The sequence below is a fragment of the Podarcis liolepis genome, assembly GCF_965112155.1.
Source record: "Podarcis liolepis genome assembly, chromosome: 2".
In the NCBI taxonomy this organism is placed as follows: domain Eukaryota; kingdom Metazoa; phylum Chordata; class Lepidosauria; order Squamata; family Lacertidae; genus Podarcis; species Podarcis liolepis.
This window is the reverse complement of record NC_139555.1, coordinates 22,999,226-23,018,661: the sequence shown is the minus strand read 5'-3', so window position 1 is coordinate 23,018,661 and position 19,436 is coordinate 22,999,226. Positions and strand designations below refer to the sequence as shown.

The window sequence follows — 19,436 nt, the reverse complement described above, 5'->3', positions numbered from 1 at the left end:
GTTGCAAGCTCCAGCTCTTCCTCCTTTTTGTTCTTCGATGTTGCTTTTAGTAATGGTTTGTGCAATGGTTAGGTTTTTTAAAAGGTGGATTATTATTTTATTTTTGTGCTTTTTAAATACTTTTGTCAGCTGCTTTGAGCAACTTCTTTTGGAAAGGAAAAACAGAGTATAAATTTTAGTATTTTGGTATGAATGAATTAAAATAAACTGCACCTCAGATGGTGGCAGGAGATGAAGCAAGGCCTCATTCGGTAGTTACATTAATGCAGGAGAAGGCAGCCCATAAGGTACCCTTGATCCATGCAAATCTTGCATGGCTTGTGGTTTGTAAATACCTTAAGAGTTTCTTCACAAGAGCACTAGAAAGTTTATTTTTAAATGTAGGTTGGCTATCTAAGAATACTTGTAACGTGGGTAACTTGTGAAAGGCGACTGAAAAGACGGTACGGATCAGAATATCAGCACCTTCTCTGAACGTGTGGGGGGAGGGGTGCATAATCAATGTCTTAAACTAACAGTAGTTAATGTTACTCACAGTTCGTTGTTCTAGACATCTTGACAAACCACATTTTTCCACACTGAAAGCTTCACAATTTCTTAATGACAACCCAGGAGGGGGATGTGCGTTTGTAAACCTTAGGTTCACTGTGGCTTGTTCATGTCATGCTAAACTAGGCATAGGCAAACTCTGGCCCTCCAGATGTTTGGGACTACAATTCCCACCATCCCTAGGTAACAGGACCAGTGGTCAGGCGTGATGCGAATTGTAGTCCTAAACATCTGGAGGGCCAGAGTTTGCCTATGCCTGTGCTAAACCATGGTTTAGCATGTTTTCTTTGCAAAGAATGCATGTATATTTTTAGCATTTGTGAGCTTTCATTCCTTGTGTGTGTTCCGTTAAAGAGATTTTAAGATTACCTTTCTTTGTTGATGACCAGAAATCTTAGTCTGCTAATCATTCTAGGACTGATCCTCAAACTATGAGTGGCTTGGTATTCTGATGTGCACATGAGGCTTTGAAATAACATGTCTTCAGTGTATATTAAGATAACATTTTTTAAAAACCTGCTGCTAATCCTATCCAAAGACTGAAAGTGGATAACTGGTAGTGTACCAAAAGTAAATAAAAGCATGTAAAACAAGCTGAAGTGCACAAAATGAAATCTCATTCATTCATTGCAGACTTAGCCCTAGCTGTCAAAATGCAGAAGTTTTAAACTTCTTGCAGAATTTCTGAAAGATGTCTAAAATGCAGATTTGATGATTCGCCAGGAAAGAGGAGTGCAGAGTTATGGGAAAACCAATAGGCATTCCCCTTTGTATATATATTGCACTTGATGTGCTGTTTGTGATGATAAAGATTACAGAAGGTCACACAAGAGGAGGCAGAACTTAAAAGTGCAAGAAGCAAATACATATTTATATAAGTTCACATCTATATTGCCTAAACTTGGCATTAGATCTGAAGTTTAATTGCTCAAATCCTAAAAGGAAATTTTGCATACAGTACTCATGCAGGTGTGTGCCTGGGTACACATTTCCCTTTGAACATCTTCATCTTGTTAAACTGGCTGGGTATATCTCTGTATATCAGGGAATGTGCATTCTCATTCAGGACTTTCGTGTAACTAAAGCCTCATCAAAATAAGTATCCCGGTTAATTGAAAGATTTTTACAGTCTTTAGCCTCCCATCAAATTTAAGAGATTGGCCATGATTATATTGTTTTTATTAAGCTTTATATGGCAGACAACCCTGTTGCTAATAGTTCTCAAATCTGGAACCCTGATAACCCTGTCATGTCCTGAAGTCTATTACACTAAAGACCCACAACCAAACTAGCCTCATAACGTGAATTAAATAATAACTTGGAGTGCTTTTTTTCAGAGCTTTGTTTTGTGAACCAGTAGGGCAGCTGTTGGCTCTGCCCTAATTTCTATAGTCAGCTGTAGCAGAATTTAAAGTGCAGAGTCATAGCTATGTTGAGTGTACGTTATGCTAAGTATCTGTGCTCCCCCCCCCCACAAGATATATTATCAGGTTTAAATCAGGATGCATCCTGTTTCCAGGTTAACTGTAGAATTCTCTCTGCACAGAATTGCATCTGGCAGCTTCACTGTATAGCTTTTGGCAAATGCTGAAGATGCACCTCTTTATCCTGGTCTAAGATGTGTGTTTTCAGGATCCACCCTATTCTTGTGACTGACGTTTGTTTTAATGGTTAGTTATGAATTTTAAATTGTTGTAACCTGTCCAGGGACCTGCTAGCAAAGGGCATGTGATAGTACTAGCAACAATAATAACAGTGATAAAAATACTTGTTGGTTTTTTTGCTTATAAATTGTTAAATCTGTTCTGTTCTGTTACCATGTATGTGTAGTATAAAGCACATGGTATGTGAACTCTCAAAAGACCTGGTTCACACACTTAGCTGTTGATGATTTTTTAAATTATTGAATATTTCATGGCTGACAGCTGAATGTATGAACTGAGTTGAGTCTATTAAAAATCATTGTGTCTGAGGCAATGAGACACAAAATATAAACTCTGTAGGGTTGTTTTTGCTGGGCCACTCACACTTGTAAACTTGGCAGTTGCTAAGTTCTGAACAGGCACCAGCTCTAAGTTTGACCTCTTGATTTCTAACTGTGCAAACGTTCCAGTACTACAGAACGTGCACATGTGAATAGGACATCACTGACCACTTAAGAGCTATTATAGCTTTCTCACGTGATAGTCCTCACGTGATAAGCCCAGGGAGCTTTATTTTTGTGTGGGATTGATAAAATTGAAACACAAGATTCCCCACTGTAGTCTGTCCCAAATTTTGCAGTAATTTATTGACAAATCAATACCTTGAATAACTCACAGGCACATTACAAGTGCAAAATGAATGTAGTTGCCTCCTCATGAAAAAGTTCATTATCACTTCAAGAAAGTGGTGGTTTTTAAAGAATTATTGTGTTGGAGTTATTTGGAATCGTCTTCCCCCACCGACCAAAAGCTAAGAAGGTCAGAATATTAACTTTGGAAAAGTATATGGCGCCATAGACGTGGGGTGTCCTCCTAAACAAGGGCTGTGATGGATACTAAAGTTTAGGAAAATGGTGAAAGCCACCAGGCTTATTATGTCTCTTCGGCCAGCATTTGATATCTTAACCAGACTTTATTTAAAATGGAAAACTACTAAATATCATTTGAGGCAGTTGAACTGGATGATGATGATTTGCTTTTCTCACAAAAGTGAACTAAAGCAACTTACAAACACATCATAAACACTAAAATCAAATTTAAAAAGCACAACCAATGAAAACCTAAACAACGCATCTCTACAAATAAAGGACTGGTCTTACAGATCCTGCTGCACTAAAATAGGCCACAATTACTTGAAGCCCTTCAAATTAAAGACCAAAAGCCCTGGTAAAAAAAAAAATTTTTTTTTTTACTTGGCTCCAGTGTTTGAAATTCCCCAGGTGCCAGGCACGTTTTGCTACTGGTGCGGGTCCGGTTGAGACTATGGAGATTTTTGGGTGCCAGGTTGGCAACCACTGTTTAAAAAACCTCTGCCTTAGTTCATAGTTAATACTATTTCCGTTTCCCCTGTGTGTTACTTCCTCTTGCATACTGGGGACCAGTGGATTGTTGTAAGAGCAAGCTACAGTGGTGCCCCGCAAGACGAATGCCTCGCAAGACGGAAAACTCGCTAGACGAAAGAGTTTTCCGTTTTGGAGGTGCTTCGCAAAACAAATCTCCTATGGGCTTGCTTCGCAAGACGAAAATGTCTTGCGAGTTCTTGCGGGTTTTCCCCCCTTCCCCCCTTATCTAAGCCGCTAAGCCGCTTATCAGCTGATCCGATAAGCCGCTAATAGCGCTAATCCACTAATCCGTCAATGGGCTTGCTTCGCAAGACGAAAAAACCGCTAGACGAAGAGAATCACAGAACGGATTCTTTTCGTCTTGCGAGGCACCACTGTACAATCAAGCAATGTAGCTGAGATCATAGAATCATATAATTGTAGTGTTGGAAGGGATGCTGAGGGCCATCTAGTCAAACCTTCTGGCGAATAGATACTCCGTTGTGGCAACCGTAACCTCGAGCCCAGGTGCCATTTGGCACCTAACTTATATATCTGAGTTTCTAACACTGCTTGGCTCCTAAGGATCATTAAAAATGGCACCAGGGGAGCCTCCTTGGGGAGAGCATTCCACAGCCAGGAAGCCACCACTGAAACAGCCCATTTTTGTGTTGCCCCCTCATGGGAAGCATGGACTATGCCTGATGCTCCAGAATAAGCTTTGAATAATCTGAAGTAATTGTTGAGTGAACCTTGAACCATCTAAATAAATAATATGGGTAGTTTCATAACAGCACCGCCAATGGCATTTCCCCCTTCCTCTGCACTTTTAATAGACACATACATTATATGGATTTCAAGAGTTCTTTAAGAAATCAGTAGCCTTTTTTACCAGTTAAATTTTGTCCTCGTAGGGACCTTGACATGACAACCATTTGTTATTGACAGGAGTCCAGTGAAAGATTGGAAATAAATCTGGGCCAAGTGATTCACTCAGCAAGTCATTCATTCATTTTATTTGTATGCTGCTTTCCCACATAAAATTCATTCTCAAAGTGGTTTACAACAAAGGAAACAGGAAAACATTTCAAAACCAAACAGTGCAAAAATAATTTCACAATAGCCCAGCAAAACGACACAGTAGCAAATATAACTACATACAAAAAAATAACATTTTGGTACTATAAATATAACAAAATTACATAAACAACGACCAGCATCCAATAGCAAAAATAAAAAGGGAGCCTCTCAGGTTTATTGTGTCACGATGTGCTTGCTTTATATAAAGACATTTTGTAGCGTAAATCTGATGCTTAAGTGCTTCTATCTAGTGATAACAGGTTGCAACTAGAGGAGAGGAAGAGTCTGTGGGAATTGGTCATGAGAGATTTTAAAAGGAAAAAATAACTTCTGTACCTAGAAAACTTGGTTTGTGTCAAATTGTCCAAAACTTTTGAGTTTAAAAACAAAGAAAAATAAATAAATAAATAAATAAATAAATAAATAAGGTTTCTATTCACTTTTAATTTTCTTTAGAAAGGCTTTGGATCCCACAGCATTTGCAACTAGGTAAAAGTAAAGGACCCCCGGACGGTTAAGTCCAGTCAAAGGCGTCTATGAGTTGTGGCACTCATCTTGCTTTCAGACCAAGGGAGCTGTCCGCAGACAGCTTTTCCAGGTCATGTGGCCAGCATGACTAAATGGCTTCTGGCACAACAGAACACCATGGCAAGTACCAGAGCACACGGAAACTCTGTTTACATTACCTTTTTACCTTTACCTATTTACCACTACAGTACCTTGAATATGTTTAAGTGTTTCGCATCTCTAGTTGTTACGCTACTGCTGTGAAGTCTAAAGAATTCAGAACCACTCTGAATTAGACAGCTTATTGCTTTTTTTGTGATCAGAGAAACATTGTATAAAATATGGATGAGTAGCTTCAGCAAAAGAGAGATATAATTTAAATGGAAACCATAATCCAGGGTAAACTGTTTTCTAGATTTGAGTGTATCAGAATGCAAACTGCTGCAATTATTATTTAGGAAAGTGTTCCTAGAGTGCTGTGATTTCTCCCATTTGCAGTTAGTAATATGTTTTTGTTCATCACTGAAGAGAAAACGGAACATTTCCAGCTTTTGCAACTGAATTACAGAGTTAGGAAGAAAGAAGTGTTTTGAATTTGTAGACAAATAAAGGGAAATTCATTTCAGATTTTACTGCAGCTGTTCACATTGCCTCTTCACTTTAAAGAGCAGGTTGATTTGTAGGCAGTGAGGAATGTGCAGTGAAAACCAGAAAGTACAGCTCAAGCTGCCATGCAGTCATGGCATATATGCATGTCATACCTCCTGGACTGAAACCCTACAACATCTGGGAAAGCAATATATTTATGTAATGTTTTCGTAGAACTGTTGAAAGCCCACGGATTCAGCAAACTTAAACGGGCGGCACAATGGCTCTGTAGAGCTCTTTCACTCGTACCAATATCTTAAACAAGAAAAATGAACTTGTCTCTCACGTAATTGAAATTTAGGAGAGGAAACAAGATTTTGGCTTGGATTGTGCTCAGCTAAATTCTGCTTGAGGTAGAGAAAAGGAGGTGGAAAGGCACTTTTGGCTGGTTCCTCTTTTCCCCTGAAAAGTTGAGGATTAGTGGTGTTGGAGACTACATGGGGAAGAGAGAATCAGATAAAATGGTTACCTTGTGGTGGTGATGGTTCTTAATTAAATATCTATATTGCCCTTCATCTGAGGATCACAGGGCAGTTTACAATATAAAATGGTTCCTTTGAGAAATGGAAAGAGCCCTTCCATTTGCGGAGGGGAAAGTTTTGTTCTAACCCTTGTGAATGTCAGGTGTTTTCATCAAAGGAAAGTCATTGGTAAAAGTGCAACACGCATGGTATGTTAGTTTCAATTTAACGTAGAAGAATAACTTCCTATGTTGAAGTGCAAGTTCAAGACTTTAAGGGGAGAATTTTAAAATACAACTGTGTAAGACCATTGGAGTATGCGAGAAACTTCTAACATGGTTCTTTTTCACATCACATTCATTGTATGATAAGTGAACTTATATCTACTTCTGTTTCCTGTTAATCTTTTATTGTTCCTTTCTACTTACAGGTAGGAGGAGACAAAGAGTACATCGTCCACGTTCTCCAATACTGGAAGAAAAAGATGTCCCTTCTCTTGACTTGCCTAAATCCTCAGAGGACTTAATGGTGCCTAATGAGCATATAATGAATGTTATTGCCATCTATGAGGTACTGCGGAACTTTGGCACTGTCTTGCGACTGTCCCCCTTTCGTTTTGAGGACTTCTGTGCTGCTCTGGTAAGCCAGGAGCAGTGTACACTTATGGCAGAGATGCATATAGTGCTTTTAAAGGCTGTTTTACGTGAAGAAGACACTTCAAATACTACCTTTGGACCTGCTGACCTCAAAGATAGCGTTAATTCCACATTGTATTTCATAGACGGGATGACGTGGCCCGAGGTTCTGCGGGTTTATTGTGAGAGTGACAAGGAATATCATCATGTTCTTCCTTTCCAAGAGGCAGATGACTACCCGTATGGACCCGTTGAGAATAAAATTGAAGTCCTGCAGTTTTTAGTGGATCAGTTTCTTACAACAAACATTGCACGCGAGGAATTAATGTCGGAAGGTGTGATACAATACGATGACCATTGTAGAGTTTGTCACAAACTGGGGGATTTGCTTTGCTGTGAAACTTGCTCAGCTGTGTACCACTTGGAGTGTGTGAAACCACCTCTTGAAGAGGTACCTGAGGATGAATGGCAGTGTGAAGTTTGTGTAGCACATAAGGTGCCTGGTGTAACGGACTGTATTGCTGAAATCCAAAAAAATAAACCATACATTCGACATGAACCTATTGGATACGACAGAAACAGGCGGAAATACTGGTTCCTGAACAGGAGGCTTGTTATGTAAGTAAATGTTCTAAGCACAGTAACAATATTGGTGCATGGTGGATTTTCAAGAAGATGGGATTTTCTTTTATATTGGGCCAAAAATGTGTTTTATATCTCCATGCAATATTAAAGAAATTGCACTGCGGGGGGTGAGGGGCCAATGGCGAATTGAAGTGGCCGTCACTGAAAAATACCAGGCTCCTGGTATCAAAACAAAAGTTAGGGTTTAGAAACATAAGATCTGGTCTGGTAACAGAAAACTTGTGTTATTTTGTTAGTGTTTGTATTTAATGTTTTTTGAATGAACAAGCTTAACAGCAGTATTACTTTCTTTTTCTCCAAAGTGACCATTTTTCTAACCCTGAGAGAACTGCTGAATTTTTAGTGTTTTGTGAATCCATTCTTTCCTTCTTATCTTGCTCATAACTTACAAATTCAAGCCTAGGCAGTGACTTCATTTAAATCCATATGCAACATAGCCGCTATGTTGTGATGACCCAAGTACCGGTAGTAGACCTTAGTGTGCAAAGTCATTTTTTGTAGAGGCATGATTGCAGAACCCTGAGATTCAGAAGGCATCAGAAAAGATTACAAATTGCCCAAGGGCCAGATCACTGATTCTTCTAAGAATAAAATTTTAAATACCGTTTATTTTAAGAATCTCAGTTGGAAAAAGAAATTGCAGCTCTGCTGACACCATTATCAGGCAACTAAGCAGCTTTTGGAGCAATGCAATTCTCACACCTCACACCTGATCTCATAAAACAGCAATTTGAAGTACATAGAAGTCAAATAAAAGGAGTAAGAAACCCTGCCTGCCACCTGGGTTTCTTTCTGCAAATGGTGTCAGGCTACCATGGGTGGTGATTCCATCCTGTCTGTAGAGTCATTAATATATTTTTCTGAGGTGATGGTAGGCACTTCAAGGCATTGTAAAAATGCTTTGTTGAGTGCGGGTTTTTTTCCTCATTGCCACATGAACTGACCCATGAACTGGAGGTCCCCATCCCTGTGCTAAATCACAGTTATTGTAATGTGAATGAACCCAGGCTCTGGGGCTCTCTTGCTCCTCTTCCTCTTTCCCTATGAGGAAATGTTTTTGCTTCCTAATATAGCAGTAAGTTTTATGTACTCCATGGCTGCACAAAACTAAATTCTGTGCAGGCCATCCAAATTATTCTCCAAGAAAAGCTAGATTCTGTAAAATGTCTATATTATGCAAATGGACTGAGTTTGTATGATTTCCTTTTAGGTTAAATTAATTTATACTTCATTGGCTTGCTATTTTATAAAATCTATGCTGATTTTGCCAGTTGGGGATGGGTAAGGACTCTGAAATCCCCGTCCCCCCCGCAATCTTTGCAAATCTTACTCTGCCTTTTCTGGCTTCTGCAATTTCAGCACCATTGCTTTTATACTTTCAAGAAAGTCTTATACATGTGGAAACAGCACTTTAAAAAAGAAAGAAAGCAGAAGCTTCCTTCTCAGGAAGGTGAATTTTGTGCCCACTATCAAATTCAGTATTTCTTCAGTGGAATGTAGTCCTGAATTTAACTGACTGGTATTTATAATTTTCCAAAACACAAAAAGTTATTTTAGTTTATTATATAAATTGTATTTAATGCAGTAGTAAATTCTCTTCATTTTAAAATGACACTCTGTACTAGATGGCAGCTTTCTCAATGCATCTTCATGTAGTAAAAACTCATATATGAGATCATCAGGCATGAAATCTCAGGCTGTATGAGGATTTCATACTACAGTGGTACCTTGGTTCTTGAACTTAATCCATTCCAGGAGTCCATTCGACTCCCAAAACGGTTTGAAAACCAAGGCACGGCTTTCGATTGGCTGCAGGAGCTTCCTGCACTCAATTGGAAGCCATGTTGGACATTCAGCTTCTGAAAAGCGTTTGCAAACCGGAACACTCACTTCCCGGTTTGCGGCATCCGGGTGCCAATTTGTTCAGGAGCCAAGCCATTCGACAACCAAGGTACCACTGTACTTCATATTTTGAAGAGTCTTGTATGAATCAACCGTTGGACCTTTTTTCAGTGCAAAGTTGCTGTCTTTCTCTGTAAACCCACATCCATTTGTAGGCATGTGATCTTACCACTAATGAGTACAGTAAATATCTGTAGAAAGAAAAGATGGCACTCTGGATAAAGCCCTTGTATTTTGATCATTTGAGAGGACGTATCTGCTTCTCAAGGAGTTTCCTTTACCGTGAAGATAAAAAACTCCCATTGATTCCTACCAGATTCATTGTTGGCTTGCAAACAACCAGTGTTCTATTCACCTATGATGAGCAAAAATTGCTTCTAGGCAACAGGGCAGAGAATTTTTTATGAAACTGAAAAACTTTTCTTTTTTTTTATTCAAACATCTTACACTGGTACTTGAGAAAAGGCACACCAATAAAAAAATTGTAAGCAGCATAGCAGAATGGGCTGGTCTTCGATATGGCTCATTATTGCTTGTTTATAAGTCTGCTATAGCAGTATTTGGGACGCGGGTGGTGCTGTGGGTAAAACCTCAACTACTAGGACTTGCTGATCGCATGGTCGGCGGTTCGAATCCCCGCGGCGGGGTGCGCTCCCGTTGCTCGGTCCCAGCGCCTGCCAACCTAGCAGTTCGAAAGCACCCCCGGGTGCAAGTAGATAAATAGGGACCGCTTACTAGCGGGAAGGTAAACGGCGTTTCCGTGTGCTGTGCTGGCTCACCAGAGCAGCTTCGTCACCCTGGCCACGTGACCCGGAAGTGTCTTTGGACAGTGCTGGCTCCCGGCCTCTAGAGTGAGATGAGCGCACAACCCTAGAGTCTGTCAAGACTGGCCCGTACTGACAGGGGTACCTTTACCTTTATAGCAGTATAGTGTTGAATGTAGATAATAAAATTTTAGAGAACAACTCTTTACTTTGTTTCCTACAAGCATATGGCTATCATTGATGTCCAAACACAAACTGCATTTAGTCTTCAGAATATGATAGCAAGTAAATTTCAATCCCTGATTTACAAAGCTGGCTTATTTTCAATTACTATAGTTAAAGATGAAGTGCAGTTTAGAGTTCACGTGTAATGCTGAACACTGGCTAATCAAGAATGGAAAAGAAAGCTTCTGATTGCCTCCTCACATCTGTGCCAGTGGAGAATCATACGAATCTGAGGTAGACCCAGGGTGGATCTAAACACGGGGGCTATAAATAAGTCAGAAATTAGATCATTTTAGCAAAAGAAAAAAATCACTATGGAAAACTATGTTTTAAAATTTCCTGCTATCTGACGCCATCTGGCATTGCATGTTTGTAGCGCATTCAATTCGCTGCATCTTTAGTAATGTAGCTGAGTCCCCTTTCTATGTAAAGCCTCAATATCTAAAGATACTGCCTTAAGCCATGTAAGAGGGGCTTGTTGAAAAAATTGTTGTTGTTGTTTACTGAAACATAGTAACAGTTCAGTAACCCAGTGGTAAAACTCAAGTGCCTCATCTTCAAATTTAGGCCAGACTCTTCGGGTGCTCCTGATACTTCTCTTGTTAGAATTCTTTGATATTTTGATTAAGACTGCAGTATAAATCTTTAAAGAGATAATTACACATAATAAATTTGCAGTGCACGCTAGGGAAATGAACTGGGGGGGTCTCCCATATCAAAGTATGAATGGAAAATGCATGTCATCAAACTATTTACTTACTACTGTATATTTTTCTATATGTACTGTATTCCACTTTTCAGACAAGTGCCCCCCCCCCAAGCTGCTCACATCAGTTAAAAGGGATGGCATTGCCATCAGGCTTGCAGGAACACACAAGGAAAGGGAAATGGGAAAGGTAGGAGAGGGAGGTCAGTTGTCTAATACCAGAACACAGTGGTGAGCTATAAGTGGGTGTAAGAGGGGGGAGCGCAGGCTGAGTTTCCTTTGCTGGTATTCTTTATTGAGTACTAATGGGTATTTCTTTTTCCTTTGTCTGATAGATAGGGCCAGAGTGTTCTTTTCCTTTACTTCTGCAGTCCCTGGGCAACTGGCAGTTGTTGCTGTGTTTCTCTGGCAGGTAGTGTGTGGGGAGTAAGCTTCTGAAGCCGCTTCTTTTCTGGCCAATGAATGAGGTCAGCCTGGTCTTTACCATGCCGTGATGTAGATGAAGCAACCTCTCAGGAGCCTTGGTCCCTTGTGCTGGTTTCAGCTCTCCAGTCCCTGGGTTGACTCCATACTTGCTACAGGGATGCAGGTGGCGCTGTGGTCTAAACCACTGGGCCTCTTGGGCTTGCCGATCCGAAGGTCGGCAGTTCGAATCTGCATGACAGGGTGAGCTCCTGTTGATCTGTCCCAGCTCCTGACAACCTTGCAGTTTGAAAGCACACCAGTGCAAGTAGATAAATAGGTACCACTGTGGCGGGAAGGTAAATGGCGTTTCTGTGCACTCTGGCTTCCCATCACGGTGTTCCGTTGTGCCAGAAGCGATGTAGTCATGCTGACCACATGACCCGGGAAGCTGTCTGTAGACAAACACCTGCTCCCTCGACCTGAAAAGCGAGATGAGTGCAGTACCCCATAGTTGACTTAACCGTCCAGGGGTCCTTTGTCTTTACCTTTACCTTTACCATACAACTGATTCAGCAAAAACTACTTCTTTGTGTAGAACATATGCTGCCACCTTGCACCAAATCAGAGCATTAGTCCATCTTGTCCCCAGCATTGTCTGTTTTGAGGGGCAGTGGGTCTCCAGAGTCTCAGGCAGATGGCTTTCCCATCTAAGCCTGCTGCCTGATCATTTTTAACATTCAGTTGAGCCTGAGACCCTCTGCATGTGAAGCATGCACTCTGCCACTGAACCCCTGGGCTCCATACCAATTGCACCAGGCAGTCATGCAGACATCTAGATACATGACAAAGAAGTAGACACTTTAATTCATATGACTTCATTGTTTGCAGTAAGACATATTGTAGACTGAGGTGTGCAAGAACTTAAACACTATTTTGTATGCAACATTAGGATTAAGGCCATTGCATATGGTATTTCACAGCTTGTTCTTCCAAGTTTCAGACAGGGTGGAGCAAAGCAGGAGTGATTGAGCCATGTGCAGTAACATATTGGTCATTCATAGTAAAGTGGGGTTTGTTGCTTATCATGATGTGTGAACATAGCCTATGTGCAGCCACATTGGATGTGGTATATTTTCTCCTGGGCCTTCTCCATCCACTTTCCCACCTTAAGGGCTTTTAAAAATATTCTTTCATCTTTACTCTCATTTCGTTGTACATACATTTGTTACTTGCTTCTTGGATTTATAAAAAGAAGCAAAGGTCATATAATACTTTTAAATTTTAAAAGTGAATTATTTCCGCAATGTATAGTGTGGATTTGTTAAAGTGGCAGAGCATTATTTTTTCAGGCCATATCTTTTAATTCTTGCTTTGGAGCACCCCCAAAGCTCAGCATGATATCGAAAATAATAGAATGGGCGGGGTCAGTCATGACAGCAGATTTCTTCTGGCTACCAAGATTGGCTAAATGTGATGTAAAGTAATCGTACCTGTACCCAGAGTGCTTGCCCTCCACTTAATGATTCTGATTTGTGTAAAATAGACAGTCACCATATTTTTGCTATACAGTTTCAAGTCATCAATAATTGGACCAGATTAACTGGTTGTACAGACCTTCATGGTGAATAAGACCTATGTTGAGATTTTTCTTAGATGAGAAGCCACAGAACATCCTGGAAGAAATAATCATTTCTTCGAATGATTCAGTGTCTAATTTTTGAAATTATCATTGAAAATTCCTTTTGTAATGTCATAATACTTTATAGTATTGTATTGTACGGTATGGTAAAGAAGCATATTATTTGTGTATTGGAAAGGTTTGTGTTTTGTGATAATACAATTTTTAAATGTGACAACTCATATTATGCAGTTGAATTATGGAAGAACTGAATTATGTTATAACATTTTTTAGAGTTTGGTAATAGCTGTTTGTGGTAAATACATGCTCAACAGTGAACTTATGATATGAACTCAGTTATTCTTTTCATTCCTGTTTCTTTCCCAGTATATACATATGTTTCATTGCCATTTGTCTCATAAACAATTATTCTAATACTGTCACAGAGAGGAAGATTCAGAGTGTGAGAAAGATAAGAAAATCTGGTACTATAGCACAAAAGTCCAGCTGGCAGAATTAATTGAATGCCTTGACAAAGATTACTGGGAAGCTGATATCTGCAAAACTCTGGAAGAAATGCGTGAAGAAATACATCGGCATATGGATATAACAGAGGACCTTACCAATAAAGCACGGGGTAGCAACAAATCTTTTCTTGCTGCAGCAAATGGTAAGAATCTACAAAACTAATCCTCAATTGCTAACAGCACACAATGGATTATCGAGCGCATTTTGAATTTCTACCTCAATGACGTGTATTCTAGTGAAGAAAGGTTTATGAGGAAAAGGGCATGTCTGTTAAAATTGGGAAGGCCAAGTTCCATGGACTGCATTTACAGTGGTGCCTCGCAAGACGAAATTAATTCGTTCCGCGAGTCTTTTCGTCTTGCGATGTTTTTTGTCTTGCGAAGCACGGTCCGTCGCAACTGCGCCTCTTCAAGCGGCTTTAAGAAAAAAGCGAACAAACTCGCAAGACGTTTTCGTCTTGCGAAGCAAGCCCATAGGGAAATTCGTCTAGCAAAGCAACGCAAAAAACGAAAAACCCTTTCGTCTAGCGAGTTTTTCGTCTTGCGAGGCATTCGTCTTGTGGGGCACCACTGTATAGTGCCACCGGAATACATATAGCCTTTAGGTACATTTGAGAAGGTTCGATTAAACCTGTTAGGCCTTATAGATTTTTTCAGGGAAATAGGCAAGCATTGGTCCAGGGCTACCCTTGTTGCTGCCCCAGAAAAAAGTGCTAACCAATGCAGACTTTGTTTAATAGTGCAAAAAACCTGAGAAACTGCAGGGGATCTATATACAGGAGGATGTGAGCGGAAGGTGACTTCTCTGCTCTTTTCAGGAGGAAACAAATTGAATGGTGTTGGCTGTGGAACTCTGTGGGGCGGGTGTATTTAAAGATAAAATGGTATATTTTTGCTCTTAAGCCAAAGATAAAATGTGATTCTTCCTCTAACACCTGTAGTCTACAGAACTCTTCCTGATGACTTTAAGCTTGTCTTTTCACTCCTAAATAGTCACCATTATAGTGTTTGTCTGTTATCAGTTTCCTTAGTTGATCATAATACCTAGTGGCATTTACAAAACCTCCATTGGTTTATAGAAGAAATAATACTTCAGTCTTAAGTGGGTCAGTATGGGTAAGACCACCTGCTCCATACTTTTTATTCACAACCATCCCTTCTTGGCAGTGTTCTGTTTTGTAACAGCCGTAGCAAATTTTTGTTTCTTTGCAAACGGTTGGATTACTGGCTACATCTAGGCTGGGTGCCTTAAAACAGGGCAACAACTGGAGACGTAAACTGAGGACCCTGTTTTGCAGTGAGCATCCTTTTGCTTTTGGAGAAACCTGCCTTTTGGAAGAGCGCAGCTTTCTTCTCAAGTCTGCACTTGTTTCAAACCAAATGGATTTCTTGGTGGCACTAGGATCCGAGTCTAGTTCTAGAGCACTGAAAATATTGCAGCGGATAAATAAATGAGGGCAGGAGCAGGTCAGATTGATTATCATCCTTGTTGGAAGAGTCGCTAACTTGAGGTTTCCATAATCCCACAGCTCAGCCTTATTTTTCAGTCTTTGCATGTTTGGAGCCAGATTAATGTCCAGGAGCCACAGATTTGTAGATCTGTTAGGTTACTATATATGCATGTTATCAAAACTTCAATTAATCTGCAGAATCAATAGCAATTAATGCATGTTCTCTGACATCGCTTGTAGAGTTGTAGATTATCCATATTGACTGAGTGATGTATACAAAATTCCATGTTTATGTTGTCAATCTGCAATCCCTGCCATTTTTGAGACTATGTATACAGGTAACTTGCAATTTACGTGCATTTAACTTGTGCGTATTCAACTTTACACACTTGGCAAAAAAAATAAAAGGGGTCTGAGGGTCCAGGGAAGAAAAACTTTGGCAATCCCGTCCGCTATTGCACCCAGTGTGTTTTGACTGTACAAGATTTTGGTGTTCCATATTATCCCTGGAACATAACCCTGATGTAAATTGAGAGTCGCCTGTATCAACTTGTAATCCACCTGTTAAATGACTTTTTAAAAATTACATGTGCAAACAGTACTTCACAAATGTCAATTGCACTGTGGACCATGTATCCAATTGTTAGATGGGTCTGTCAGGGGTTAAAATGGATACTTCTGGAGCCCCTAGTCTTTGAACTAGGTGTCTATTGTCCATTTTTTGCTTTAGAAGAGATTCTGGAAGCAATCAGAGCCAGAAAGGGGGAAATACCAGAAGATAAAAGCTCAATAGCTGATGAAACGGAAAAGGAAAAGGCTAGTGTTGAGAATAAAGACAGTACAGATACTGATAATGGCAAAGAGGAACTTTCGAACCAACTGCTGGATGTAAACAAAGAAACGCCACCAGATGAAAGTTCTGAAAAAGGAAGAAAGGAAGGTAAAGACGATACTTACGAAATTAACATATTTTCTGCAGTAGTGTTTACTCCCGTGTATTTCTTTTTAATAGCATTTATTATTGTATCTTTTGGTCTGTCAACAATTTCAGATTTAGACAGACATTCTTCTCATCACAGAATCAGCTCTCATTCCCCAGTGACATAGTCCAAGCAGTTTTCACAAACTTTCATTTCAGTGTAGGTAAAACTTGGCATCTTTGTATAACCAAGTTTTTAAAACACCTGTTGCACTTTGTTACTCATTTGTTACTGTAGAGCAAACAGATGGTATAGATAAAAGCAACTCCGTGACATCAGCTGTTGGAGGCAACAGTGTAGATCCTCCTGCTGGAGAGTCTAGTACTTCTGAAGGAAAAAGTGCAGTCGGAAATGAGTCAGAAATCCTGGATGATAATGAGGTGAACAAGAAGCTGGTGACATCAGAGGCCCTCAAGAATGTCTCAGGTATAGAAAATACCTCTGTAATTTAGAGGAGCATAACAGTTATGTAAATGGAAATTGCCTAAAACCACTTACAGTATGCTATTTGTGCTGCTTGTTTTCACTGCCATCCCTGACACTCTGTTTGTCTTCGACTGAATTAATAGTATCCCAGATTTAATGCGGATAGACTTGTGTTGCTGCATCCTTCAGATATTTGGGATCACTACTATTTATTTGGGATGCGGGTGACGCTGTGGGTTAAACCACAGAGCCTAGGACTTGCTGATCAGAAGGTCGGCGGTTCAAATCCCCACGATGGGGTGAGCCCCCGTTGCTTGGTCCCTGCTCCTGCCAACCTAGCAGTTCGAAAGCACACCAGTGCAAGTAGATAAATAGGTACTGCTCCGGTGGGAAGGTAAACAGCGTTTCCGTGTGCTGCTCTGGTTCGCCAGAAGCGGCTTAGTCATGCTGGCCACATGACCCGGAAACTGTACGCCGGCTCCCTCGGCCAAAAAATCGAGATGAGCGCCACAACCCCAGAGTCAGCCACGACTGTACCTAATGGTCAGGGGTCCCTTTATCTTTACTATTTATTTATTTTGTCCAGCCAAAGCCGTTACGAAAGTTAAAATACATAAGACAGAATGAAAGCAGAATAAAATGCATGACATGGTTAAAATAATTATTAAAATCAGGCATCCTGCCTGATAAGAGTTTGATTCCCCCAAATAATTTAACTTATCCCCACAAACTTTTCTCCTTAAAATTGACGCTCTAAAGGCAAAACAGGACACTTTTTGTGAGGTGTAAGGGGACTTGTTCCCTAATAAAAAGTTTTATCACATACTCATCTCAATCTCCCAACTGGGAGATTTAAATCTTTGCTCTTGAGTCCTCGTAGATTGGGCATACCAGTAAGTAGTAGAGTAAGTCTTCAGGCACATTACCTCCACATGGGCAAACTCTTTCTTCATAGGGAAATTTGAAATTACGTTTCACATGGATTTGCACTGTGTTTATTTTTAGAACTCCCAGAATGCATTGGCTCATATTGTAGTATGGTATGCAAAGGAGTGAGAGCCTCTTGGGCGACAGAGCATGATCTCATGGATGCCATGTTGCGGACATCCAACAGTAAAAATACTTGGTGTAATGGCCGAGATTGTAGAGTATGCGCACAGAAATGAATGTGGATAGATCAGAATCAGTGTCATCGATCTCATGCATGTGAACCTCTTTTGGAAAGATTTGGAGAATGTGTAAATAGGGGGGAAGTATCATTGTATAGAAATGACGGCAATATATTATTTTTATATGATAGATATAAAGACCAGTTGGGAAACTATGTCTCTAGGGTGCTGTTCCACGACTGCAGAAGTTGTGAATACCACAGCAATATGTACAGGCTTATTTGCATGGATGTTTCTTGCCCAACTAGCAGCCTCAGCAGCTTGTTGTGAACCTGTTAGGAGTTGTTTTGTTGCCCAGGGATCTGAGAATTTACTGCCTTGAATAATGTGGTATCATCTTCAGTGCTGGCCATCTTGATATTTCATCCTTGATTTCAGGTGACTCATGATAAGATTGATAGCAACGATTCAAAAATAATTGCCCCTCTTTTAGTTCTGTTCATAATTAAAATACTTTTGTTTATTCTTCCCTATCCTCTTACTTATGTCTCCTACGTATTCCTTTTGTGCATTGGAGACTGTCTTCAGTAATCCTCTCTGTAAGCTCTCCCACCTAACCAAAATATATAGCTCCCTTTATGTAAAGCATGTATCTGGGAAAAGTTGTGGTCCAACCCTCTTCCCTTTTAATCGTTTCAGTGTTTCTTAGGTTGTGTTTTTTTTATGTGGGTGTGCATACAAATTCAACCTTTCCTCTTCTCCCACTCCCCAATGTGATTTTTCAGAATGTGTAATTTGCTTATTAATCATGTTTGCTAAATGCAGGGATAACAATGTGCTTAACTGTTGAGCTAAAATAAGAAATATAGTGGCTTTTTTATAGAAGAAGGTGCACGTAATTAAAATATATACAACACCTGACTTAAATTCAGAAATAAATTATCATTTATATTCTCATACTATAGATGTTTCAGCACCTTTTGATTTCAAGATGTTCATCTTGCATTTTAAAGTGCCCTTCAGGTAATACTACATACATAAATCGTTCCTATCTTTCACAGATGAAACAGCTAAGATGGTTCCCAGCCTGAACATTGGTTCTTCCACTGAAGCACTTTTGTCTGATCCAGAAAACAGCTGTAGCAATGTACTAAATTCCATGCAGGATGAATCAATGAAGGTTTCTGATGAAGTGGAAAATATTGAAGGAGGATCCCAGAGCTCAGAGGAGCTAGGTAAAAATAAAGCAGTCTGTCTTTAGAGTAGCTCAGGCATAGGCAAACTCGACCCTCCAGATGTTTTGAGACTACAATTCCCATCATCCCTGACCACTGGTCCTGTTAGCTAAGGATGATGGGGTTGTAGTCCCAAAACATCTGGAGGGCCGAGTTTGCCTATGCCTGGAGTAGCTGATTGCTGCTCCTAAAATGACACGTTTCAGCAATATCTGTACTAATTGGCTTTTTTGTCTCCTGTTTAAGTGGGTGGTTTGTTTTGGTTTTTGACAGGGGATAGATCTAACAGTGAACGAAGTGAATCTCCAAACACTGGAAGAGGCACGCCGGGTTCAACACGAATGGTCACCAGGTTACGAAATCCGGATAGCAAACTCAGCCAGCTGAAAAGTCAGCAAGTTGCTGCTGCTGCACATGAAGCAAATAAGCTATTTAAAGAAGGCAAAGAGGTTTGTGTTAATTTTGCAGACTTTTTACTGCAGAAATACTCCTGTTCACAGAAAGCAAAATGAAGGTGGTCACCTGGTGGCTTCTACTG

General features: G+C 40.1%; 1 protein-coding gene across 29 annotated transcripts in view; it reads left to right on the top strand.

The window, feature by feature from the left end:
• The window catches only part of BPTF (bromodomain PHD finger transcription factor), a 67,941-nt gene that overhangs the window by 7,391 nt on the left and 41,114 nt on the right, over positions 1-19,436 (top strand). For 25 of the 29 annotated variants that reach the window (XM_083489748.1, XM_083489750.1, XM_083489739.1 and 22 more), the window contains exons 2-7: positions 6,701-7,523; positions 13,617-13,840; positions 15,879-16,088; positions 16,366-16,554; positions 18,725-18,898; positions 19,145-19,347. In XM_083489748.1, coding sequence (XP_083345874.1) covers positions 6,701-7,523; positions 13,617-13,840; positions 15,879-16,088; positions 16,366-16,554; positions 18,725-18,898; positions 19,145-19,347 — 1,823 coding nt within the window. The remainder of the gene's footprint in view (positions 1-6,700; positions 7,524-13,616; positions 13,841-15,878; positions 16,089-16,365; positions 16,555-18,724; positions 18,899-19,144; positions 19,348-19,436) is intronic. The other 4 variants (XM_083489755.1, XM_083489751.1, XM_083489736.1 and 1 more) reach the window with 3 other exon arrangements.